At 43.6% G+C, this 26,652-nt stretch overlaps 1 protein-coding gene across 1 annotated transcript in view; it reads left to right on the top strand.

The window, feature by feature from the left end:
* The first annotated feature begins 340 nt into the window (after positions 1–340).
* The window catches only part of ZNF280D (zinc finger protein 280D), a 66,021-nt gene continuing 39,709 nt past the window's right edge, over positions 341–26,652 (top strand). Inside the window, exons 1-5 of the mRNA XM_061594771.1 lie at positions 341–630; positions 10,297–10,448; positions 12,999–13,064; positions 13,162–13,460; positions 24,309–24,402. Of these exons, the coding sequence (XP_061450755.1) occupies positions 10,304–10,448; positions 12,999–13,064; positions 13,162–13,460; positions 24,309–24,402 (604 nt within the window). The 5' untranslated portion in view covers positions 341–630; positions 10,297–10,303. The remainder of the gene's footprint in view (positions 631–10,296; positions 10,449–12,998; positions 13,065–13,161; positions 13,461–24,308; positions 24,403–26,652) is intronic.

Raw genomic sequence — 26,652 nt, forward strand, 5'->3', positions numbered from 1 at the left:
AAATCCGCCAGCGACTTTCTCCATGCCATTCATGACTTCTGTCATGTCACCTTTTAGCTAAAGTAAAAAACCGCAAATGCGGCAACCTTTCCTCATTTTGGTTCATTTGGATCGTTTTGGTTGCCCTTCCCCGAACCTTTTCCCGCCTTACAATATCCTTCCTGAGGTGAGGCGACCAGAGCCATACGCAGCATTCCAAACGTGGCTGCACTATCGATTCATGCAAGGGCCTGGCGATATCTGTTATTCCTAGCCCCTTTCCTAACGATCCCCAGCGTGGGACGCGCCTTCCTCAAACTCTCTCCCTTCCCTTCCCCAGCAAGCAGTACCCGGCGCAGGCCGCCCTCCTGAGGGGAGGTGGGCCGGGCCGGGCCCCTCCTACATCCCCTGGGCAGCCGCGGAGGAGGAGGAGGAGGAGGAACTGGAGGCGGCGCCGTCGCTGGTGCCGCCGCCGCCCCCTTCCTCCCGCCGGTCCTTCCATCGCCGCCGCTCGCTGTGGCTGGCTCTCCCGGCATCCCGCGCGCCGCCTCCCCTCAGCCCGCTCCGCTCCTCTTCCTCCTCCTCCTCCTCGTCGTCTGGTAGCGGCGGCTGGGTCGCCCTGCAGCGCTCCGTGCCCTCCGGCGCAGCACGGTAAGTTCCTTCCCTCCTTCTGCGGCCTGCCGTGCCCTGCCTCTGCCGCCGCGAGCAGCCAGTCCCTGAGGAGCGGTTGTTGCCTACGAGACCGCCGCCGCCGCCGCCGCCGCCGCCGCCATCTTGGCTGCGAGGGCCGCCCGGCCTGGCTGTGACCCCGTTGCCCAGGCCGACCAGCCCGCAGGCGCCTCTGCCTGCCTGCCAGCGGGGCGGCTGTCGTGCGAGGCCTGCATGGGCCTGGGGCCTGGTGGGCATCCCGGGCTGGCTGGGCCGGGCCTGGCGGGAAGCCCCCTTTCCATGGCTGGGGAGAAGGCTGGAGGGGAACGCGAAGGCGGGCGGCCCTTTGATGCAGCGCTCGGCCCCGCTGCAACCTGCGTCTGGGCTGGTCCCTTCGCACAAAGCGAGCTCCCCGCGCACGGGAGGGCCAGCGCGCCAGGAAAGCCCCCGCCGCACGCCCTCCCTCCTGCTCCCAAGCGCCCGGCTTTGTGCGCTCTTCTCTCGGCCCCGAGAGGCGCAGCCCCAGCCGCCCCGCCAGTCCGCCGCCGAGCGAGGCAAGGGCCGGTCGGGGACGGAGGGAGGGGCGGCCGCGACCAAAGCAGCCCCGAGGCCTGTGGCCCGCTGAAAGACGAAGGGGCCCGAGTCCCCTTGCGCGGGAGCCCGGCGGGGGGAGTGGACAAGAGAGCGTGGCCTGGGCCGGATGCAGCCATCTCCAGCCCGTCAATGTGGTTCGTTGGACCGAGAACGAGCCTTTGCCCCCGCGCTACCCTATTCCCTTTCATGCTCCTTTCATACCCGGGTGTGGGAAAGTGCCTTCCAGAGTTTGTTAATGTGAACTAAGAAATGGGAGCCTTAATTTCTCACCACACGCCAGAGTAGGAGATCTAGTTTACAAAGCCAGCATTATAGTTTGGTGTTAGTTTCCCAGTTCACCTGTGCGCCCTTCACCCCAGAACTGTTTTTCTATTACAGCATGCCTGCAGAGTGTGTGGGGACAGAGCTTGTTCACAGTTGAATAAATCATGGTTATGGGATGGAGATGGTTACTTCTGAACTGTGCCAGTTTTCTGTGAAACTGCTCTCAGTGTTAGCAGCAAAACAACATTCCCAGTCAATAGCTTGAATGTCTCAAGAGTCTGAGGTGGTGGTAGTTTTCATTGTTCTGTTTTTTTGCCAATGTGTGGTCAGTTTGAGTTCATTTGCAGAATTGAAGTGCCATCAGCAGTCTCAGTAATTTTTTGTTAGTATATTTTCAGATTAGTTTCCAGGTTATATAAACTATTATTATTATCGCTATGGGCGGTTTAAAAATGAAATAAATAAATAAATAAATAAGAGTCAAAAGTTTGGTGGGAACAAAACTGGGGAGTTGAAACAGAAGATGAAGACTGGATTTGGGTGTGGGTAAAACTCCCCTATAAATCACATCCATCACATACAAGGGAGCTGTCAGTAAAGATTGTACATGGTTGGCATATGTGGCAGCTTGCTTTTATGCAACCAGACACATCCTACAGGTGTTGGCGTGAACGCCAGGTGATGGGAACCCAAAACCACATGTGGTAGGGCTGGGTAAAGGTGCAGGGATTGGGGGGGGGAAATACTGAAAGAAATTTCATTAGTCACTAAATAAATGATTCCCCCCCTCTGTATTTAACTATCTTGAATTTGTTTAGTGGTTTGGATAGAAATATAAAAAATAATGAGTCGCACATTTATTAACAACAGCCCGTGGAGCAATAGCAATATTTTGGAAGACATTTAAATTTCAAAATTTAGATTTCTGGTATTCAAAAGTCTGGCAAATAGCCCTTTTTGGGAAAAACCTTATAAATTAAAAGTATCCCGAGGACAGACCCCTCAAGACCAATTTTTAGCAATGTGGTTTAACTTTATTTCCTACAGAAATAAGGCACACGGGTATGTCGTTTCCCCAGTCTATGCTGAAGTTTGGCGAGGATAAAAATACTTTGTATTTGCCCTTAGCCCCAGTAGATACAATAAAAAAATTGAAAATGACTTGTACATGTTACAGTGGTTTTGTTTGTTAATTTGATTTTTGTTTTCAATTTTTATATGTTTAGAATTTGGTTTTGTCAAGAAGTTCTGTAGGTGAATATTGAGAGCCATAATGTAATAAAGGATTACATTTTAAAATTTTATATATATAAAATGTTAAAATGCTTTGCAACTGGTTGCTCCACTTTTTTTGTCAAAATTGCTGACTTGTGGTTCCTGAAGCGTGTGCGTAGGTCAATTGTGGTCTTTCCTACGTATTGGATACACACACACACACACACACACACATATATATATATATACACACACATATACATATATATGTATATTTCAGGTTCATAATAGAAATGGATTTCAGTAAAAGTTGAATTTAAATGCTGAAAATAAATTTATGTAAAACCTGCCATTTTCTGCAACACTCCCCAGTATTTAATAGTTATTTAAATTGGGGCTGTAATATTTTAGTCGATTAATCTGTTAAAGTAATCAAAAATCTTCTGATCAAATATTTATTTTATTTATTTATTAAAATGTTTATAAGAATATAAACTGCTTACTTATACGAAAATATCAAGGCAGTGTACAGTAAGTAAAATAATTGACGCATAATAAAACTTTAAAAATTATAAAATACAAAACAAAAGACCAATACACTGTATTTATTTGTAAATGCAAAAGGAAACCCCCATTTATTGGACAATAATTATATAAATCATTTTAGAAGAAGCATTCCCTTCTGTGAAAAAAGGAAGGGGGAATGTTTGTTCTAAACTAGTACCAACTGTATCATTTGAAGACAAAGGGCACAATCCAACTCCCATTTACGCCGGTCTGAGGGGAGTTTGATGCGGCAGATCTGCAGCTAAGTCCCGGCTCGGTCGGGCTACGGCGGTGTAAGTCCCTCAGCCTGGCTGAGCCGGGATCGGATTAAGGCCCATAAAAGGGGCATGTTGGGAGGGGCTGGGATGAAGGGACAGGCCACATCCAACTCATGTTTGGAGCGCTCCTGCAGGTGCCAGTCTGGGCGAAAGTTACACTGGGAGAAAGGTCACTCTAATAAAATAATTGCAGTAGAAGTCAATGGATAGGGCGTACACCCTGGTAGGGGTATTTGCGAGAGCAGGCGTTTACTTTCTGGTCTCTGCGTGCAGCTCCCAGCTGAGTCGGCATTCAAGAGGCGCCTGAATAACAGTGGGATGTGGTGAAACTTTATGTCAGCTTCTCTTGCTCCTGCACAACTTCCACCGGCTTCCCTAGAGTTGGATTGCTTTGAAAGTATGCTGTTTTCCTTCAGTAGTACTTTTATTTAGGGCTGGGAAACTTGTGGCCCTTCAGATGTTACTGGACTAGAATTCCCATAATCCATGACCATTGGCCATGCTTGCAAAGACTGATGGGAGTTGCAGTCCAAAACATTGAAGGGCAACAATTTGGAGATTGGGATTACAGCCTTAGATTCCTTTAATTGGGTGACTGAGTGTTAAAGTTATTTATTCTAAAATAAATGCTCTCAGTCAGCAAGCCTGAATTTAAAAGCAGTGTAGCCTATTAGCCCTTCCAAAGTTAGATCACTGAAGACAGCTTTCTTTACTAATTCTCTGATCCCTTTTTAGGCAGAGCACTTAAAGTAATAACACCATTGTGCTTCTTATATTGTAAAAAATGGCGATTTAGAAGTACACCAGATGCAAAGTCAAAATTTAGTGATTTAAGAAGGAAGTTAGCCATTGCTGTTGGAATGATGGCTGCATTTTCCTATGCCTCTATATTTAGTCTTATGGGACTTGCATGTTCTAATCAGTATTAGCCAAAGACTGACAAAGCTAACTACTGCATCTTACATTTTTAAAAGGAACTTTCCTATTGCTTTGTTCCTGTGTAACCTGAGACCGTACTATAAAACACACTGTTAAGGAATCCCCCATTGCAATTTTCAGCAAACTGCAGAGAAGAGCTTGATGCAGTGATTTGTGTTAAACATTTTTCCCATTAAAAAAATCTAGGAAGAAGAAGAGTAACTCTTGGGGTTTTATACTGCATTGTGAACATAGTTCTAACAAATATAGTATTTTGTTACAGTAGACCAATAGAGCCACCTGTTTTTGTTTGCTTCTAAACAATGCAGTTATTTTCTGAGCATTGATCCCATCACATCAGCCATTACCTTGAAAGATGCTCGCACCATTGCTTTAACTGAGAAAATCAGAGGGGTTTTTTCATCCTCTTCAGTTTCATTTAGGGATTTTCTTTTCTGACTGTAGGAATGTTTTCAGATGTTCTCGGCCTTTCTCTCAAGCCTCAGTTCAGCAACTTTTGACTCAGAAATTGTTACTGACTTTAAAATTGTTTTATAGTATTTTGAAATATACTGTCGGTCTCTCCTTGGGTACTATATGCAGAAAGGTGGAACATAAATTGAAATAATAAATAAAATGTTCTGATTTTCCTCAGTTTCTGCTGAAGAGTTTAGACTCCACTAGCTTTCTGTTTATCCTTTCTTCTCTTTGGTTACATACGACCGCCCTATCCACCTAAGTGTGTTTCCAGGGGCCATAGCTCAGTGGTAGAGCACAAGATTTATGTTCACCAGGTTCAATCTGGAATCTCCTGCCAGAGTTAGAGAAGTCCTGTGTTTGAAACCTTGGACGACAGCTGCTACTCCGTGTAGATGATACTAGATGGACCGGTGATCTGACTCTCTATATACCGCTTCCTATGTTCCAGAGTTTCATTATTATTACATTATTACAGGTCGGGACCAGGATACCTGAAAGACTGGCTTACCCCTTATATGCCCAGTTGATCACTGTGCTCTGCAGATGAGGGCCTCCTGCAGATTCCATCTTATCAGGAGGTTCGTTCTGCACAATATAGGAAATGGACCTTTAGTGTGGCAGCACCTACCCTGTGGAATTCCCTCCCTTTGAATATTAGGCAGGTGCCATCTGTGCTATCTTTTCGGCGCCTTTTGAAGACTTTCCTCTTTCAACAAGCCTTTTAGGTTGAGACCTATCCCAGTCTGCGTCTGTGTTAGAATTGCTTAATATGTTTTTTAATAATGTTTTTAACCCTTTTTTAAAGTTGTTTTTTTTAATGTTTTTAACGCTGTTTTGTTTTAGTGTATTTTAAGATGTTTTTATGATGTTTTAAAGTGTTTTTAGTGCTTTGCGGCCCTGGGCTCCTGCTGGGAGGAAGGGCAAGATACAAATTAAATAATAAATAAACAAATAAATATTATGCCTTCGCTCAGCACCAGTCATTATTTCTGATGATAGACCTGCTCTCATTTATCTGTAACTTGTGGAAAGAGGAAATTGCTCAACCAGTCCTGGAGGAAAAAAATGCCCTGGAGACACAAAGATTTATGATAACTACCGCCCTGTCACAAATATCTTTCCTTGGGAAGGTGCCTGGGGTGAGGCTGTCCCGCTTTAGGTGATTTTAGAGAAACAGGTTACCGTGACCTATTCCAGTTAAGTATCCCTGGTTTCAAGACTGAGTTGGTTGCACTGATCTTTTTGGAATAGGCATGCAGTTGTGTTGCATTTGATAAAGTCTCTTGATGGTTTTTGATACCATTGACCATGGTATCATAATGGACTGGCTCTTTGGGCTGTGAGTATGGGGCACTGTGTTGCAGAGGTTCCACTCCTACCCACAGGGCCACTCTAAGGTTGGCATTGGGTGGCTGCACCTCAGGCCCCTGGCAGGTGCACTGTGAGATGTCACAGGGTAACATCCTCACCCCAGTGCTGTTAAATATCTATGTGAAGGTGTTGGGAGTTTGTCTGGTGTGGTGCCATCAATGTGCAGGTGACAGCAGCTCTTTCACTCTTTTAAATCTGAGTCAGGTGTTACTATGCAAGTCCTGGACTGGTGGCTGGATGCAATTCCTCATTGTCTTTGGAGGCTGCTGTGGCTAGGAGCATCTTCAGATGTTCCTGAACAGGGATAGCCTGCCACAGTTACCCATGTGATGGATTACAAGAGTGGATTACTGTAATGCATTCTATGTAGGGCTGTCTTTAAGGCTGGCTTGGAAGCTGCAGCTTGTGTTGAATGCAGCAGCAAGGCTGCTGAATGGAGCTACCTACTTCAAACATGTGGCAGTACTCTTAAAAGAACTGCACTGGCTGCCAATTTGCTACCAGGGCAGGTTTAAGATTGTATTGTTGATTTACGAAGCCCTAAATAACTTAGGACTGGATTACCTGAGATAAAGCGTCCTCCCATTTGGACCTGCCCATTTGCTAAGATCCTCAGATGAGGACCTGTGTTTGTATCACAGCCTCCTGAAATCAATCTTGTGGCAACCAGTGGGAGGGCCTCTTTTGTAATGGCACCCAGCTTATGGAATCATCTCCTTTCTGCAACAAGGCAAACACCAACCCTGATCTTTCAGCGCTTGCGTAGGCTCATTTGTTCACTCAGCATTTTGCCAGTCATTAATACTAGGCTACATAGTAATTATCTGGCTTGCTGTGGATATTGATCAAGTTACTGTATTTCCGTGTATTGATTTTATTGAGAATAATATTGTTGTGAACTGGCCTGAAATTTTAATGCAGGGGGGTATAGAAATGTTTTAAATTAAGGAACACAATTTTTACACCATCTTGAGGAATTAAGATAACAGGTTAGACTTCTTAGCATGCATTGGAATTCAAGAGAGAGTGTATTTCAGCCTTCCCCGCCTCCTGCCATCACTGCCTATTGACCATGTTGGCTGGGAGTGATGGGAGAGGCTCATCACCTTCATTAAACACTACCATTCCATTAAAAGTCATACAGTTAAAATATTCATAAACTATATGGACATATGTAGGGGAATGGGAAGCTTTCATTTGAAAAGTTGTTATTGCCTTAAGCCAAATCTTCCATTTGGGCCAAAGCAGTCACTTTGCTTTAGAGTGGGGGGGACGGGATTGGATCTGGCCACTTTGACAGGCAGGTGAAGATCAATCTACACTGCAAAAGAAAACTCAAGAGTGCACTCTTAAGGACACTTCCAATTTCCCCTTTTCACTCCCTTTTCACCTGTGGCTGGACTTTGGTACCTTTTCCTGGATTGTGACAAAAAATGGTGACAAATTTTCAAAAGTGCTCAATTTTTACTACAAAGGAAAAATCAGGGTGGCACTCAATACTTCCTTTGCAGCCATGGCTTGAACTTTCCTGTGCCTGATCTTACTATGTTTTCAGGTGCAGGAAAAGTGGGTGTGGTTCACTCAAAATGGCCTGGTGGACCAGTTAGGCCTGTGGGTCAGAGGTTTCTTGGCATTGTTTTAGAGAACGGGTTAGTGCTAACTTGTGGACATATGAAAAAGTGGTAGCTCCCTGGTTGCTTTTCCCTACAAGCACCAAGTGATATCCTGGGCCTGGTATCACTGCTGGATTCTAAAATGGTGGATGTACCTTTTTTCAGCTGTGCCTGGTGCTGGAAGAGAGACTTCCGGACTTGGCTTCTGTAATTCACTTTGTGTGGGGCTGCAATGGAAAACAGTTTGGAAGGTTCAGCTGGTATGACAATGCAGCTTTCTTGTCTGTTGACAAGTGAGGGTGGATGTGAACATATTAATCTGTTCCTAGAGTACCTGCGTTGGTTCAGGGTACAATTGAAAGAACAGGTTTGGATCCTTAAAGGCTTCTGTGGCTTTGGGGAAGAACTTCTCCCATATACTTTGCTATATCCCACGTTTGTCACTTGCAGCATTTTTTTATTAATCCAGTCAGGCCAGCAGGAGTCTGCTTTTGTGTGTGTGTGTGGGGGGACATAGAATGAAGACTCTTCTGTTATCTGCGGATTGCCCTGGGCACTCTTTGTTGTTGTTACAAGGTATTATATAAAAACTTGAAACAAAAAATAACCCTGCAAGAGGAAATAGTAATTTGTGTAGCAGCTCTTAGACCAGTGGTGTCCAACTGTTTTTTCATACTTGCCAAAACTGTAGCGAATGCGTTAACACTTTTGCCACATGAAAATTTCTGAGGGTAGAAAAATACACAATAATGTTTTGAATTATTTATTGATAGAATTAATGAGAAATCTGACAATTTTTTTCATTAAGTTGTGCAGGGAAATGAGACATAAAATCAATTAAACTACATCTCAACTCTGCCTCCAAATTTTCTTCCAATACCTGCAACTTATATTTTGATTTCACAATTTTAACCACATGAAAAGTTAATTCTCAGAGCCATGTTAAACCAAAAATTGAAAACATTTTTGGAATAACTGTATTTAGAACCACAAACTCATTTTGGTTTAAAATACGAGTCCACATTGTAACAACTGAATCATCTTTCACATGTTGACTGCTTTGAAGTAAAATCAATATATCTTGAAAAGGTGCCTCTCGAAAGAAGCCTTACAAGTTCTTGAGATAGTTGAGAATTGTTGCTGTTAAAAGAAATGGATCTTGCATGAATTCAAAAACAAATCTGTATATTTCAAAGTCGGAAAAGTGATTAGGACTCAAGGACAAATCTGTGATTGTTAAGGGCAGAGGTGGACCCTTTTGACCTGTTACACGTGTAAAACAATTTTATTTTTAAAAATTGTTTAAAAAATAGGTGGTAGAAGTAAAGCACCAATTTACCACAGGTCAGTAGCCATTTTGCCACACATGATGAGTGGCAGCTGTTTTGGACTCCAAGGATTAAACATTGAGTATTTCATTTTCGAAGCCTTAGGTTGTAGTCCTTTGCACGTTTACCTGGGAGTAAGACACATTGAACACAGTGGGATTTTCTTCTGAGTAAATATGCCTAAGATTGCCCTGCCAGTTTACCTGTGATGGTAGCGAAAGGAGAAGTGCAGCAAAAGGGCAAACAGCAAAGCAACAACTCACATGAAGCCCGGGGGGAAATAATTATTAGTAAGAGGAGGTTAGCATGAGGTGGTGTTTCCTTAGGCATCTCTTGGTGGCTGGGGGTCCTTGCTTTCTTTCCCTGGTCAGGACAAGTTTAAGTCGCATGATGTAAAGTTAGTAGTAATTTGTTAAATATGTGGGAATCGGATTTGGAATTAAAGAAGGAATAATTTTAGAGCAGGTGGAGATTTGAAGAAGCATGAAAAATGTAGAAAGCAACTCCAAAATCTGAAAACAGCCATTAATGTTGGGTTTTAAATAATGGTGTGAATAAGCACTGCTTTCTTATAACCTGTTAAAGAAGAGGCAATGGTGGGGCACATGCGAGTCCCAGAATCAACCCCCGTATCCCCCGTTAAAATGATCCAAGATGCTTGGGCTGGCAGGGACCTCTGCTTTAGACTGTGGAGGGCTGCTCCAAATCCAAAGAGAGAATTCAAGGCCAATGACCTGAGCTTCATGTGTTCTTTTATAGGGCAAATGACAAGATTCTCCTACTTTACCTTGCCAGACCCCCTGCCATCTTCTTTGTGAATTTGTTGAAATGGCCTCTCTCTCTCTCTCTCTCTCTCTCTTGAATAGTATGTTGCCATCTTCCTACTACACAACAGAGTCTCAAGTGCAATTTTGTGTGTGCAATATTGTCAGAACATTTGCTTTCTGAAATTTATGATTGTCTTTAGTTTATTAATTTATTTTGTTTTACTTAACAGGATTTTTATACTGCTTAATCATCAAAACTGTAGTTTACACGTCAAAACTCTTCTTTGTTATTTAGTGCCACGATGGCAGAACTCTTTATGGAATGTGAAGAGGAAGAGCTTGAGCCATGGCAACAGAAAGTGAAGCCAATTGTTGTGGATGATGACGATGACGACGACGAGCCCATCTTTGTCGGGGAGATCTTGAGCCCCAAACCATCCAATACTTGTAAGACGGCATTTTTGGAAGACCGTAGTTTATATTGCTCCTTGTGATATGCCTGAAACTGAATGTTTCCATCCTGGTTGAATGTTTTCTGCCATCCGGGCTGCCCAAAGATAAAAGTGATTTCTGAACAGCAAGGTTTTATTCTATGTAACTCACAGTGAACAATTGCAACCTGATTTTGTCCACATTTCTGATTTCATCAGAATTGACTTTTAACTAAATGTAGGGCTGCACCTTTAATTTGACACTTGAAATAAAGGCTTACACAACTAGCCTGATCAATGCTAGCCTGGCAAGCACAAGCCCGGCTCCTGAGATTCCCCATTTCAAATAATGACTTGTTCATGCAAGTTTTAATTTTTTAGCAAGTTGGAGAATCTTAACAGGAATCTTAACTACTTCATTGTGTGTGTCATTTCCTTGCAAATGAATTAACTAAACCACTGAGCAGTTGTAAGCGCCCATCCCTAGCACAAACAGACAAAGCCAATTGTACTCAAATGCTCTTGGACTTTGCTAGCAGCTATTGCATCAGGCATTGCTTTGTTCTGTACATCACATTAAACCATAGCTTAAAACAAATTATGATTTAATGTGAATTAAATAAAGTTTCTGTGGTGCTCCTCTTCCTCCTGCCACCACACTGCCAATGAAATAAGCCATAGTCCAAACCCAGGCTTGTAGTTTATTTCTCTCCAAACAAACCATAACCAGTAACTAAGATTTGTTCTTGGCTTACTACTCAAGGCTTGTTTAGAGAGAAATAAAGTATGAGGCCAGATTTGGATGTTCCAGCAAGCCTGGCTTGTTTTCTTTGTGGTTCTGTACCAGGATGCTGCATGTTCATATTAGACCATAGTTTGCTTTTAACTGTGGTTTAATGCGATGTGCAAAGGTAGGTCAATGTCAGAAGCATCTGGGCCTTGTTTGCACGAGGAGTGCACTAGCTGGCTGTGCTTGGGTAAGTACCTTGAACTTGTGTGACCTGGTGATTTCACCTAGATGTGCTATTTGTACAAATCAGGAAGTCTGCAGGCAGCTGCTGTGTTTTCTGTGATTATAGCTGTTCAGGAAAGGATTGTCAATGAACAAGCTCAGTGGCAGCTTCCCATACTCCTCTTAAGTTTTTACCATGAGCTAGCCCTTTTGAGTAAATAAACTGAGCTTGAATCCTGGTAAGAGGGAGGTTCTGTGGGTGAGAGGTTCCCGAGTCCAGGAAATAGGTCTGTTGCCTGCTCTGGCTGGGGTTGCATTCCCTCTGAAGGAGCCGTTATGTAGCTCGGGGGTCCTTCTGGATCCATCTCTGCCACTGGAGGCCCAAGTTGCTTCAGTGGCGAGGAGCCCTTCTGCCATTTTCAGCTGGTGCAGCAGCTATGGCAGAATTGGAACAGTTTAGCTGCAGTAATCCAGGCATTGGTAACTTCCAGATTGGATTGGATCTATGTGGAGCGCCCCCAAAGCTTGGTCTGGAAGTTACAACTAGTACAAAATGCAGCAGCAATGCTGTTGAGGAGGATGCACATGACACCTGTGCTGAAAGAGCTGCCAGGCCAAGTTTAAAGTCAGTATTAGCTTATAAAACCCTGAAGAACTTGGGATCAAGTAGCCTCGGAGAATGTGCTTCCTATGAACATCAGATGGGCATCTACAGTATTGGCATTTAAGGGCTTGCTTAAAGCTTAACTGTTCATACAGGCTTTCTCGGATGGGTGCTTCAGCTATGTTGATGTTCTACATCGATCTATTGATGTATTCTGTGTTTGTGTTATTATTTTACTTTTGATTGTGTGGTGTTCACTGCCAGGATTTTTTTTAAAATGTTGATGGTCTCGATTTTTTAATTTTTATTAAGAGGGGTTTTTTTGTGGTAAAGATTTTTGTTTTGTCTTTGGGATATAAACCTTGTTCCATTTGGTGTTGACTTCACTCAGCTCTTTTTTTCCACTGCACCCTCCCCCCCCCTCGCAAAAACCCCATGAAATTGTAGCATTTTTAAGTTTTGGAAAGATGTTGGGAAATACCATAACCAAATCAGGCTCATAACCCCTGACTTTTTATTTATTTATTCATTCATTATTAGGGCTTTTGTTCTTGGTATATATTTTAGGAAATTGGTATAACCACCACTAAATTAGGAGAAGAAGAGAGATTTGAGGAGGGAGGGAATCTGTGTGGTGGGTCGGTGGTAGCTTGATCATACTCAGAAGTAAATTTCACTTGAGTTCCATGGTACCAACTTCCTTACAAGTACAGTAAGAATTGAAAGGTGAAGATATTTTATTAAATAGGCTTACTGAAGAAGACATAGTTATGGTTGTCCTGCTTCATTCAGGAGGGGGAGTATTTGGAAGGAATTCAGCAACTGGCTTCACTTGTGTAAAGATTTCCAAACGTTTGGGAACTCGTTTTAGAATTGCTGTAACTTCATAATGGCAAAATATCTTCATTCGCTTTGATTATCTTCCATGTGTTCACACAAGTATATTTTGCATCTCCTTTGTTTTTAGTTGAAGTGATTTATGAACTTGAAACGCTGTCACTTTTTAACAGATATATTGAACAGAGTCAACCCCAGTTCACCACGGATTGGAATGCAGAATGGTGCACCAAAAAGAGGTATTCTGATGCTATCAGTTTGATGACTTTAAAAAATTGAACTCCTTACAGTTTGAATGTGGTGAGATGTAATTTATTTCATAATTCTATGTGACAGGTGCTGTGGCTGTTTCTCCAGGGTTTCACTCTGCAACGAGACCTATAACTAGCACTCTAGCTGTTCAGCCGCAGCCCAGAATCAGCAACGTTTCAGGAACCTCTCAAGTCTTGCAGAGACCTCTTTCTGGGTGTTCATCACTGCAGGAGGCAGCCAAGGCAAGTACTGGAATATCTCAGCCCACCAGTAGATCTGCCACAACACAGTCCCTGTCAAGGAACCTCAGCATACCTGTAATGGCTCAGTCTGCATCCAGACCAGTGGCTACAGTAACTGCACAACCAGTACCATTGAATCGGGTAAGAACTGACCCTTCTGTGTCATTCAAAGGGCTTTTTTATTTGTGTAGTTAGTTGACAATTACGGAGCAGTGTTAATATGTGGTACGCATTAAAGGCTCTAAAGGTTATATGGTTTTGCTGACAGAACGCTTTCCCTGAAACTTAGCATGTTCAGTAAGAGTGATTCTGGAAAACAGACTGAACAAATGTTGAAGTCTTCAAGACTTTTTAACAAAATTATTCAACACACTTATAATAGTAGTCATAATTTTTGTGTGGCTCATATCATGGTTAGGAACGTGTATTCCTCCAGATGTTGTTGACTACAACTCGCATCATCGTCCCTTTCCTTTAGCCATGCTGATGGGGGCTGATGTGAATTGTAGTCCAGCAACATCTGGAGGGTCACTGCTTTCCTATCCTTGTCTTATATAGATACTAGAGTTGCAGTGCTTAATTAATTCACCATTTCATTGACTGAAGATGTTAGACAGCAGATTTAAAAGCAAACATCATTACAAGATCTCATAAAAATGGCAGATGGCAAGCTCCATCTTGAGAGGTATTCTCCCCCCCCCTTCTCTTGCACAGGAGGGAGAGCCTATAATATGATACCTTCTATGACATGCATGCATCATTTGAGAACAAAATTGTTTCTTCAAGAGTCCAGGGCTCACTCCCCCCCCTTTCCAGGAATTGCAGAGCAAATGACGGCTGTGAAATGTTTGTCTCCTTCCAAAGAGGTGAACTTGCTTTAGAAGCCGTCTCCTGGCATTTTATAGGTATATGAGTGGGACCAGTAAAGCTCACAGAACTGGTAGGATACGGAGATTTGCATGTCAGTGTAGTCACTGCCTGGGGGCATTCTTACGGCTTCCTTGAGCTGTTAAGACAGGAAACAGTGAAGCCAGGACAATGAGGATTTCTTTCCGGCAGACTTAGCAATCGTTGTTCAGCTGCATGGAGAATTAGCTCTGAGGTGAAGTTCAGGCCACCCTATATTTGCAAGAAATCGGTGCTGCTCAGGACAGGCTTGGAGAAGGTGGAAATGCTTGCAGAAATTATTTTATTTATTATTTATTTATTTATTAAATTTATATCCCACCCTTCCTCCCAGTAGGAGTCCAGGGTGGCAAACAAAAGCACTCATGTGCAATGGGGCTCCCCATCATCCACTGCCTCAGAGGGGGAGCTTTTGGGAGGATTCCCCCTTGCCACTCCCGTGCATAAGAGGCTGTATTCTCCTGACTCTTACCATATCTTGGTCTCCAAAGCCATGGCTTGCTTTCAGCTGGACCTTCCTAAAGAAGCTCCCCCAGAGTGGAAGCTCAAGGAAGAGGAACAGGGAGCCTCGGATGTCTTTCCCAGATCTGGAGATCAAAAGGTGTTATTACCTTTCCAAAGTTCTTCAAGGACATTGTTAAGGAGGAGTGGGATCATCCAGCCAAATCTCATGCCTTTCCAAAAAAGCTCTGTGGCCTTTCTGCCGCAACCATGGCAACTTTCCAGGTCCCAGCGATTGACGAGCCCATGTCTGCCCTCAGGACCTAGACTGCCATCGTCAAGAAGGGAGTGGACACTCTTGTCAGATCAAAGTGACAGGCACAGCAAGGCAGTCTTCAAGTGTGCACGTGAAGTCTCCACATTGTCCATGAGGGCTTTGGCAGCCAATTCCTCCCTGACCTGGGTGGCGGTCAAGCAGGCTAAGTAACTTCTGACTGAGGAGCCACCAGATGCTACGCATGTCAGGGAGGGACTGCACAAATTGGTGAAGACAGCCGAATTTCTAAAGGACTCCTCCTTGGACAGCCTTCAGTACTCTGCATGAGCGCTCAGATACGGTCTGGTAGTAAGATGCAACATCTGGCTGAAACGGTGGGCGGTGGTCCACATTCCGAAGCCAGCCTTTCTGCCCTACCTTACTCGGGTGGCCAACTCTTTGACAAGTCCCTGGAGCGCCACCTAGTGGAGATCAAGGATAAAAAGAAGGCTCTCCCTTCCATCCTTAGGAAGGATGACAAGTCCTACAAGAAGACGCCTCATTCCTTTCTTTCCAAGAAGCTCCATACAGAACTACTTGCCAGTTCCATGGATCCTGGAATTCATCATGGAATCCCTCTCACCAGCACTTGCCAAACATTGGCATGGTTTTAGGCTCAGTGCCAAGGATGATGCCAGGAGGGCCCAGGTAGGGGTAAGTTTCAGTTTTTTGCCCATGCCTGGGTGGCCTCCAACTCTGACAAGTGATCCTGAACAGCAGGCAGCCCCCCCCTTGTGTGAGCCAGATAAACTATAGAGAACCCTGAACACTTTCTCTCATCTCCTCGGGATAGGGGCCACAGAACCTGTACCAGAACATCATATTTTCTGTATTCTTTATAGTTCCCAAACGCAATGATGATTACTGTGCTATCCTGGATATATAGTTCCTGAACTGCTTCCTCCGAGCAAAGAAGTTCAAGATGGAAACACTCAGGTTCATTGTGGAAGCCATTCAATGGGGGGACTTCCTGGGATCTATAGATCTCACCGAAGTGTACCTACATGTCCCCATTCTTCAACAGTACAGGCATTTTCTCTGCTTTGCACATGGCCATCACCAGTACCAATACAGGGCCATGCCCTTCAGTCTTTCGTCAGCCTTGCGTGTGTTCATTAGGCTCATGGTGGCGGTTGTGGCACATCTCTACACTCAGGGAGTTCATGTATAACCTTACCTGGAAGACCTGTTGGTAAGGGCCTCCTTGGTGACAGCCGCACAATGGGATCTTGAGACAACCATCCAGTGCCTGGATAATCACGGCTTTATAACCAATAGGGACAAGGGACAACTGATTCCTACTCAGCACCTCCAGCAACTGTGGTAATCGATACAGTTCAGAGTAAGCTCTTCCTATCCACTCAACACAGAGACAGATTTTTATGTCAGCTGCACATGTGCCTATTGGGCACTCAGGTTCCCTTGATGGAACTCGCTCAGTTACAGGAGTCCATGATAGAAGCCATAGACTCAGTAACATGGTACGCTTCCACTCATGAACCCTCCAGTAGCTGCTGCTTCCATACCAGGATCAGATTGCTTTGTGCCACAACTGGCCCATCCCCACCCCCAGGCCCCTGCAAGAGTCCGTACAGTGGTGGGGTCACTGGCCCTATCTGGAGAAAGGCCTTCCTGTCAGAGCCCCAGATGTTTCAGTGGTCACTGGATGCAAGTCTGTATGGCTGGGGAGCAACATGTCATTCCAGCATTGCACAGAGGAAATGGTCAGCTCAGGAGTGGTGGTGGTCAGTCAACTAGTTGGACCTCAGGGCAATCTGGCTGGCATTTCAGGAATCCTACACCTCCTGTCCCAGATGAATGTGCTGGTGCGCACCAACAATATAATGGCCAAAGCATGTCTGTAGACAAGGAAGCACGAAATCACAGCCCCTTCAGGAGGAGACCAGTCTGCTGTTCCAGTGAGCACAGAGACACCTGACGTCCATTTTGGCCATACATTCACAGGGATCCTGAACACACAAGCTGATGGGCTGAGTTGGGAACAAGTACACCAGGGAGAGTGGGCCCTTTACAGGGATGTATTCCTGGTGATCACTTGGAAGTGGGGCTCCCATGCATAGTCCTGTTCGTCTCCTTAGCAAACACCCAACTGGACCAATTCATGGCTCAAGGCTGGGATCCACTTGCTCAGGAGAAAGATGCCCTGTCACAGCCCCATGGCCTTGGGGACTCTGTGTTTTTCCACCTCTACCTCTACTTCCCAGGCTGCTTTGCACGGTCCTTTGTTTGCTCTCCAACCTAGTGGATCTTGGCTCCAGCCCTCTGTGGTGGCTCCCCTTCAGACCAGATCTTCTCTCACAAGGTCCCATCCTTCATCCGGACCCAGATTGGCTCCAGCTTCACACCTGGAGACTCAGCAGCAGTGGCTGAGGGATGCATCTACCTGTGTGAGTTTCTGCAAGACCTGCTCCCTGCATTTCTGGCTGATTTCCACCTGGCCTGGAAGGGCGGGGCCCTGTCTCTCTCCAGCTACAAAATCAGCAACTGCTGAAGGGGTCAGAGACGATCTACCTGTGTGAATTTCTGCAAGACCTGCTCCCTGCATTTCTGGCTGATTTCCACCTGGCCTGGAAGGGTGGGGCCCTGTCTCTCTCCAGCTACAAAATCAGCAACTGCTGAAGGGGTCAGAGACGATCTACCTGTGTGAATTTCTGCAAGACCTGCTCCCTGCATTTCTGGCTGATTTCCACCTGGCCTGGAAGGGTGGGGCCCTGTCTCTCTCCAGCTACAAAAGCAGCAACTGCTGAAGGGGCCAGAGACCGTGTGTGTGTATGTGTGCGTGAACCTGCTGCTCGGGATGTCTATAGACTACTGGGGTTTTGTTTAGTATTATATGTTATATTTTACTTTATGTTATATTTTAGTCTATGTACGCCGCCTAGAGTGGCCGTTAATTCGGCCAGATAGGCGGCCTAGAAATAAAATTTTATTATTATTATTATTATGTATCTGAGAAGGTTGTCTCCACCATTCAGGCCTCTTGCAAGCCATCCACCCAGAGAATTTTCCATTTCACCTAGAAGGTATTTAACAAGCAGTGCAGATGCTAGCAGTTGTCCGCTGTGGAGTACCATGTATACACCATCCTCTTCTTGCAACATGGGCTTGACCAGGGGTTGGCCGCTAATACACTCAAGAGACAAGTGGCAGCCCTAGCCAGTGTCCTCCTGACGGCGGGGGATTGTCTCTCCATTCCTATTAATCCTTGAGTCAAAGTCTTCCTCCAGGGGGAGGTGCCCCTCCTGTCACTCCCAGTGCAGCACAAGTTCCCTTCCTGGGATCTCATGTTAGTCCTAAGAGCTTTCTTGCACCCTCCGTTCGAGTCGGCACATTCCATACTACTCAGAGACCTCACCCTCAAGATAGTCTTCCTTGTGGCCATCACCTCAGCTAGGAGGGCGGGGGAACTGGGTGCTCTCTCCATCCTGGAGGAGCTTTGCTTCTTCTATCCAGACAATGTGGTTCTCTGCCCTGACCCCAGTTTCCTACCCAAGATCAATTCCCTTTTCCATAGGGGACAGGACATCATGCTACCCAGTTTCTGCCCCAACCCACTCCATTGCAGGGAAAAGCGGTGGCACGAGCTAGATGTCAGGTGACCTATCTGGGTCAAATGGAACCATTTAGGGAATCTGAGTCCCTGTTCATGTCTTTTAAACAAGGCGTGCAGGGGTTAAAGGTTTCCAGGTCCACCATTAGTTGCTGGGTGAGGGACTGTGTGATTAAGACATACCAGACGAAAGATAGGGTTCCCCCATGGGGGATCATTGCACACTCAGTTGGGGGACCACCACCACGTCGGTGCTCCACAGGGATGCTCCACTGTAAGAAATCTACAATGCCGCCACCCGGGCTCACCATTCCACCTTCGTTAAGCACGACAAGGTGGATAAGTTTGCCTCCACCAAAGCTGTTTTTGGCAGGAGAGTTCTCCAGAGGGTAGTGGCCTAGGTCAGCTCCCCCCCAATTGGGGGGGGTGTCACTGCTGAGGTACATCCCATTACTGTCTGCTCCACTCCTCCGCTGACCGAGAAAGGAAGGTTGGACTTACCATGCAATGTCCTTCTGGCCAGCAGAGTGGAGCAGACAGCCCCACCCTGCAGCAGAACCTAACCTGTGAGGTGGAGAGGTTACCTCTCTGGGCAAAGCAATTCTTGGTCGCACAGCTTTCTGGATAGTGTAGTAAAGGCCTTCTGTGTCCCCTCCTTTCACTGTCAGGTGATGTGCTAATGCTGCTTGCTCTATCTACTGTTCAAATTGCACTGTTCAAGTTTCTGTAGATTGAAGTGGCTGCCTGCTCAGCTCTTGATTTTCTTTTTTTTTATCATTAATTTTTATTCAAATTTTCAAAGACAAAAAACAAAACAAAACAAAAATAATTAAACAATAAAATAAAATCTTGACTTCCGATTTGTCGCAGATCAGTTATAGGTCTACAATATATAACAATCCTGTCTCTTAAATTATATTATAAAATCACTTTCCTCCAGTAGTTATCTTAATTAATCATCAAATCTCATAAACATTACTTTATTCTTTCCACAAAAAGTCAAAGAGAGGTTTCAATTCCTTGAGAGATATATCTTTCAATTTTTCTCCAAATAAACATGTCGATTAATCCATCTCGTTCAAATCTGTTAGGTCCAATAATTTCAATAGCCATTCTTCCATTATCAATATTAATTCCATCTTCCATCTTCAATAGTCCTGTTCAGTCCAGTAATTTCAGTATCCATTCTTCCATTATCAGTATCCCATATTAATCTTGCTGTCATAGCCATAGTCATATAATAAGAGTCTGATGGGAATTTCCTTTATCACAAATATTTCCTTGCCATCAGTTCTGAATATGTTGCTGAAATATTGTTGTAAAGTCATATTTCTGTTCTTTTTTACAAAATGCACTGGCTCATCTCTTGAGAATTTTTCCATTGTCACATATCTGTAGTTAATTCCATAGATTTTTTCTATGTCAAGCTCCATCACATCATTCCAGTCCAGAAAATTATCCAAGACATTGATAACTTTATCTCTAATATCTTCATTAATTTTTTCAGAGACGTTGAATTCCAAACAGTAAACTTTGTTTCTAATATCCATAAACTCCAGATCTTTTTCCAATTCCACATTTGTTCCAATCTCCAGGGCTTGTATCTTCCCTTTAATTTTTCTTTTCTCATCTCTAATCTCATCAATCTCCTCTCTCACAAGATCCCCTATTTCTTTAAGCTCCTGCGTCATTTTGCCTAATTCAATTTTCATCTCCTGTCTACCCTGTCTCAGGGTTTGTTTCGTTATCTCAATCTCATCCATTATTTTCTGAAACATAATTTCTTCCATGGTCTCAGCCACTTTCCTGATTGCCATTCTTAAAACCACAAAAACAAAAATTATTTCAGCCACAATTGGGTTAATATTCCAGGCTTGATGACATCACAGTGTAGACAGTACAGCCTGCCTTATCTCTTATATGTTCAGGAATACAAAACAAATTTAGTTCCCAGCTTCAAAACAGTTAGTGGCGTCGTGAACAAGTAGATTCGTCAAAATGAAATAGACCAAAAAGAAAATAGTCCCGGACATATAATACTCCAAAGTTCATAAATCAAAAAAAAAATTTTTTCCCCTCCTCGAAATAGAAATCCCTCTTCCGTTTGTATCTTTAGAATGCACTTCCAGGCCAGCTTTTTGCAATAAAAACAAAGATAAGCTTTTTCAATTTCTTTCCTCCTTAATTTCGTGAATAAAAGAGAAGAGTTATAACTCACCCAGAAATTCTTTATAGCTGATTCATTGACAAATCTCTTTTTGCTGCAACGATTTAAACCAAGTGAAAAAAAAATAGGAAGAAGGATGCTTGCCTGTTAAAGTCCGTTTTTCTTTGAAGAAAAGATAAACGTGTCGCTTAATCAGTTAGAGCTTGTTGGAAGTCCGTCCGGCATTTGCTGGCTGAACCTTCTCTCATAAATTAATGAAATCCAGTCCTCCCAACAAAAACAGGCTTTTGTGGTTAATCTCTACGTTTCTCCCTGCCCGGGAGAAAATCTTTACCAGTCAAAAAGAACGTTCTGACTGATTTTAAAACTGAAAAAGCTTCTTCTGAGACGAGAGCTCATCTCAAAAAGCAAGCACAAGCGAAGTCACCCTTCCCGGAAGTCCTCAGCTCTTGATTTTCATAGCTGTGTCACAAACTGAAGAGGGGGAGAAGGTTCTCTTCCCCTTCTGGCTGGCCACCAACTGATCTTTTTTCTCAAGTGTTGACTCTGCCTCCAGGAGGAGTTAACCCATTCCCATCTGCTCCACTCTCTGCTGACCAGAAGGATAAGTCCAACTTTCCATTGCCCACCCATGATTTAAGATGTAATCTTAAACATCGTTACTCACAGAAGTAGGGCACACCGAAAATATAGTATGCCCTGTAAATTCTGCCACAATTTGTATAATATTACTACTACTACTACTACTGTTATTAAGTGTATTAATTACCCGCCTTTCACCAGCAGATCCCATTAAAAGTCAATATTAAAAACAGTTAAAACAAATTGCAGTCACTACAATAGGATGGGCCCTGAAAACGTGCATCTCAGGTGTCAAAGGCCAAGGTAAAGATGTGCATCTTCAATATACAGGAGAAACTATAACGAAAGTGCAGAGGGAATTCCAAAGATGAGGAGCCACCATGAAAAAAGGCTGTCTCCTGGGCCACCACCCCTCTAACCTCTGAGGGTGTGAAACTACCAAGTGGGCCCCGAGACGGTCTGTAGGGAAGGAGGCAGTCTTTCATATACTTGGGACCTAGGTTGTTTAGGGTTTTATGTGCTAATGTAAGCACCTGGAATTATGCCTGGAAACAAACTAGCAACCAATGCAGCTGTTTTAGAACGGGTTATATGAGTTCTAGAGGGAACCCCAGTTATCTGGCTTCTGCATTTTGGACCATTTTGGATTTTCTGAGTCATCTTCAAGGGTCGCCTCATGTAGAGCACATTGCAATAATCCAATCTGGAAGTTACCAGAGCATGGAGTACTGTGGCCAAGTCATTTCTGTCCAAATGGGTCATAGCTGGCAAACCAGCTGAAGATGGAAATGGGCACTCCTAGCAACTGAGGCCACTTGAGCCTCTAGTGACAAGGTTGGATTGAGGAGTACCCCCAAGCTACAAACCTGCTCCTTCCAAGGGAATGTAATCTGTCTGTTCCATCTGTGCTGGATCAGTTTCAATTGTAGAGAGTTGAGGATGCAGACAAGATGCTTGAAGAAGTGTAGCTGATCACCTGCCCCCTTAACGCTTGCCCATCTTGACTTCTTAAAGCTAGCCATAAGGGATTGACTAGTGGGTCCAGGAAGTGATTATTGCTTCATTGGAGGGGGAGGTACCATCCGCCTTGAAGGAGACAGTGATGCATCCCCTCCTTAAGACGAACTCCCTGGACCCAGAATCATTAAATAACTATCCAGTGCCAAATATGAAATATGAATGTGAAAGGTGAGGGACACAGGTGATGGTGGTAACACACACAACTCACTGCATGCCCACAGCCTACATGGGGGAGTAGGGCCATAGCTCAATGGCAGAGTACAGTAGGGCCCCACTCATACAGCGGGTTACATTCCGGACCCCCGTCATAAAGCAAAAACTGCTGTAAAGCGGAACCCATTGAATAGAATGGTGCGTGATGCCCAAAAACCACCATAAAAGTGGAACAAGCGCCGTATGAGTGGGGCTTTAGTCTAATTGAGACTGCTGCATTAGCGAAGCGCCATAAAGCGGGGCCCTACTATACATGCATTGCATGTAGAGAGGCCTGGGTTCAATCCCTGGCATCTCCAGCTAGCGTTTCCGAGCTCGATTCAAAGTGCTGGTTTTAACTTATAAAGCCCTAAACGGCTTGGGACCACAATACTTGTTGGAACGCCTCTCCCGATACGAACCTACCCGTACACTGCGCTCAACATCAAAGGCCCTCCTCTGGGTGCCTACTCAGAGAGAAGCCCGGAAGGTGACAACGAGAAAAAGGGCCTTCTCAGTGGTGGCCCCCGAACTGTGGAATACTCTTCCTGATGAGGTACGCCTGGCGCCAGCATTATTATCTTTTTGGCGCCAGGTAAAAACCTTCCTCTTCTCCCAGGCATTTTAATATTTTGATATTCAATATTTTAATACTTTAATATCTAATATTGTAATTTTTAACACCTTAACATCTTCACATCCTAATATTTTAACTAATTTAATTTTAATATTTATTATCTGTGTTTAATTTGTTCGATTTATGCTATAATGAATCTATTTTAAAGTTGTTTAACATATGGTTTTAATTGTATATTGGTTGTTTGTCTGTTGTACACCGCCCAGAGAGCTTCGGCTATGGGGCGGTATATACATTTAATAAATAAATAAATAAATATCCCCCTTTTGGGCAAAGTGCTTGAAAAAGTGATGGCGGTCCAAGTTCAGGTATGCTTAGAGGAGATAACTATCTGGATCCATTTCAATCTGGGTGCCATCTACATATTGGTGACACTGCTCCAGAACTCCTCATGACACTTCCCAGTGGCTTCATCTAGATGTTAAATAACATGAAGAACGCCACCACTCTTTCAAGCACCGTGCCCACTCCAGCCCTTCCTCCCTTCCTTTTCTTCTCCTCTCCCATAGTCAGTTTCACCTATCCTAAGCATGATTGCAGGGGAGTAAATGCCACTGAACTCAGTAAGCATGTAAATGTTCAGTCCATTCTCAGCAAACTTACACAGGATCCCATTTCTTACCCCCCGGATTAAAAAGCAGAGACATTCAGATGCTTGGAGGCACACATTACTAAATTCTTCCAAGCTACACAGGAAGTGGATTGGACTGTGAAAGACCAACCCAAATTGTGTGTGCAGTTTTACAAAATTGTAGGGCAGTACAATATCTCAAAGAGGAAGTCAGATCTCCTGCTTCCCTGGTGCATTCACTATAGCTGCCCAATTTCCCTACTTTTTAAAGTTTTTTAAACGGCAAGGGTTTTTTTGCCTATTAGTGAATATTTACTAATTAAATGTATATCCCTTCCTTTCTCCCAAAAGGAGAAAAAGGTGCATATTTAGTTGGAATAAGGCTTTAGTTGAATTTACTGATCAAACACAGTAAAAATTATATCCCTAATTACTTTGGAATATTTTTTAAAAAAATCTGAACATATGCTTATGAAGGTAGCATTGGGATCATTGGAAACTCTGAACTTGGGCTTTCGGAACAAGAAGATTAAGTGGTGTTTTTAAAAGCTAATCCAAAAAGTTAACTACTTGGAATTCTTCACAGGTTATACCGAATAATACTTCAGCTGTGGCCTTTGGTTTAATGCAGAATTCCGGAGTAACACAATGCCAGAGCGGATCAGCAGTGAATACAACAGGTATGACTAAATACATTTTCAGAGTTTATTCATCCTTTCAATTACACACATATATAATCAAAAAGAAAAAAGTGAAGCATCATCAAAACAACCAGTAAAGTGCATTATCCTGTTTTTAGGAAAAACTTCTTTTTTTAATTGTGTACGCATTTGTTGCACTAGGATCATAATGATAAATCAAGGGTTATTAGACATTGTGCTAATGATCCTCCAAGTAAGGATGATGGCTTGAGCCTCCACAAACATAACTAATATATAAACAGACATCAAAACTTTACTCTGGCAACTGTCTGCATTCTCTTTGGGGAAGCACTTTGATAATAGAGTTGCTTGACTCCTGCTATAACTTGTGTGAAAGGCTTTTGAACATAAGGCATCTTTATTTTAGACTTGTTCTGAATTCTTGGTTGAATTTCCTTCTTCTAGTGTCTGCAGACCAACTTTGTTATATTTACTTCTCTGTTCACCAGTTTGCCACTGAGAAGCGAGATGTCATTCTAGGTTTCTTGATTATTCTGGCCTAGTTCTTACTGCTCCCTCTAGGATGCATACCTTAACGTGGTGAAGGGGTTTGAGAGTGTCGAAGAAGCTGAGAGCAATGCCGTCAGGAGAATAGACTAAGAAGCTAGGCTCCTAGCAGGGGCACCCAAGGCAAAATGGTCAGAGCTGAGACACCAGACTAAGATGCATCCAAACTCAGAGGAAGGCAATGGTAAACCACCTCTGAATAGCTCTTACCACGAAAACCCTATGAACAGAGTATCCAAAATGCAACACGAGATAGTGCTGGGAGATGAGACCCCCAAGTCAGAAGGCACTCACCGAGCTAAGAATAACGGACGAGTAGTGCTGTGACTAATGATGCAGCTGGGTCAAAGCCGAAAGGAAGCCCAGAGGCTGATGCTCACAGATGCGAAAGGAGAGTCCGGAGTTGTACCACGCACACAATAGAAACATGGAATGTGAGAAGCATGAACCAGAGAAAGTTAGAAATTGTCGAGCAAGAAATGGAGCGTATCAACATTACAATACTTGGTGTGAGTGAATTAAAATGGGCTGGAATGGGACATTTTCAATCAGGGAACTACAAAATATTTTATGCAGGAAATGAGAAATTAAGAAGAAACGGGGTTGCTTTAATAGTGATGTAGCAAAAGCTATTAGGAGCTATAACGCAAGGTCTGAGCAAGTTATATTAGTGAGATTAAATGGGAAACCTATTAACATAACCATCATCCAAGTCTGCGCTCCAATGCAGAAGAAGAGGAATTTGAGAGATTTTACGCAGAAGTACAGGAGAAAATTGATCACAGATCAAAACAAGATATTCTGATAATCAAGGGGGACTGGAATGCAAAAGTAGGGAACAGGGAACAACTAGGAATTGTGGGAAAATGGGACTTAGGAGATAGGAGAAAAGACTTACTGAATTCTGTGAAGCCAATAATTTGTTTCTTGCGAACACATTTTTTTGAGCAACCGAAAAGATGACTGTACACGTGGACATCACCAAATGGTCAATAGACACTGCTACAGATCATGAACTGGTAATATCGAAAATCAGAGTAAAGCTAAAGAAGAACAACAAAACAATCAGAATGCCAAAATACAATTTAAATAACATCCCAGAAAAATATAAAGATCAAATCAGGAACAGATTTGAGTCTTTAAACGAGAACCAGAAGAACTATGGAGTGAAGTCAGAGACATTATTAGAGAAGAATGCAAAAAGACAATGCCTGTAGTTAAAAAGAGAAAGATCTCAATGGCTGACTGAGGAAACTCTTTAAAAGGTTAAAGAGAGAAGGAAAGCAAAAGCGAAAGGAGATAGAAACACTGTTAGAACCCTAAATGCAATAATACAGTGACTAGTACGTAGGAACAAAGAGAACAATTACAAAGGCTGTTGTAATAGGACAACAAAAAGGGTAGAACAGAGCCCTATTCCAAAAGATTAGAGAAATTAAAGGGAAATTTAAACCAAGAGTAAGGATGTTGAATAATCAACAGGGGAACAGATTGACTGACCAAGATGAAATAAAAGGAAGATTTAAAAGAAGTGGGGGTGCCACAGCATCTGATTATCCTGATGCGCAACCTATACTGTCGGCAAGAGGCTACTATAAGGACAGAAGATGGAGAAACTGATTGTTCCCAGTCAGAAGGGGTGTGAGACGGGTGTATTTTATCACCCTACTTGTTTAATCTATATGCAGAACATATCGTATGGAAAGCGGGATTGGACCAAGA

This window comes from Rhineura floridana, chromosome 14 (assembly GCF_030035675.1).
Source record: "Rhineura floridana isolate rRhiFlo1 chromosome 14, rRhiFlo1.hap2, whole genome shotgun sequence".
NCBI lineage: Eukaryota > Metazoa > Chordata > Lepidosauria > Squamata > Rhineuridae > Rhineura > Rhineura floridana.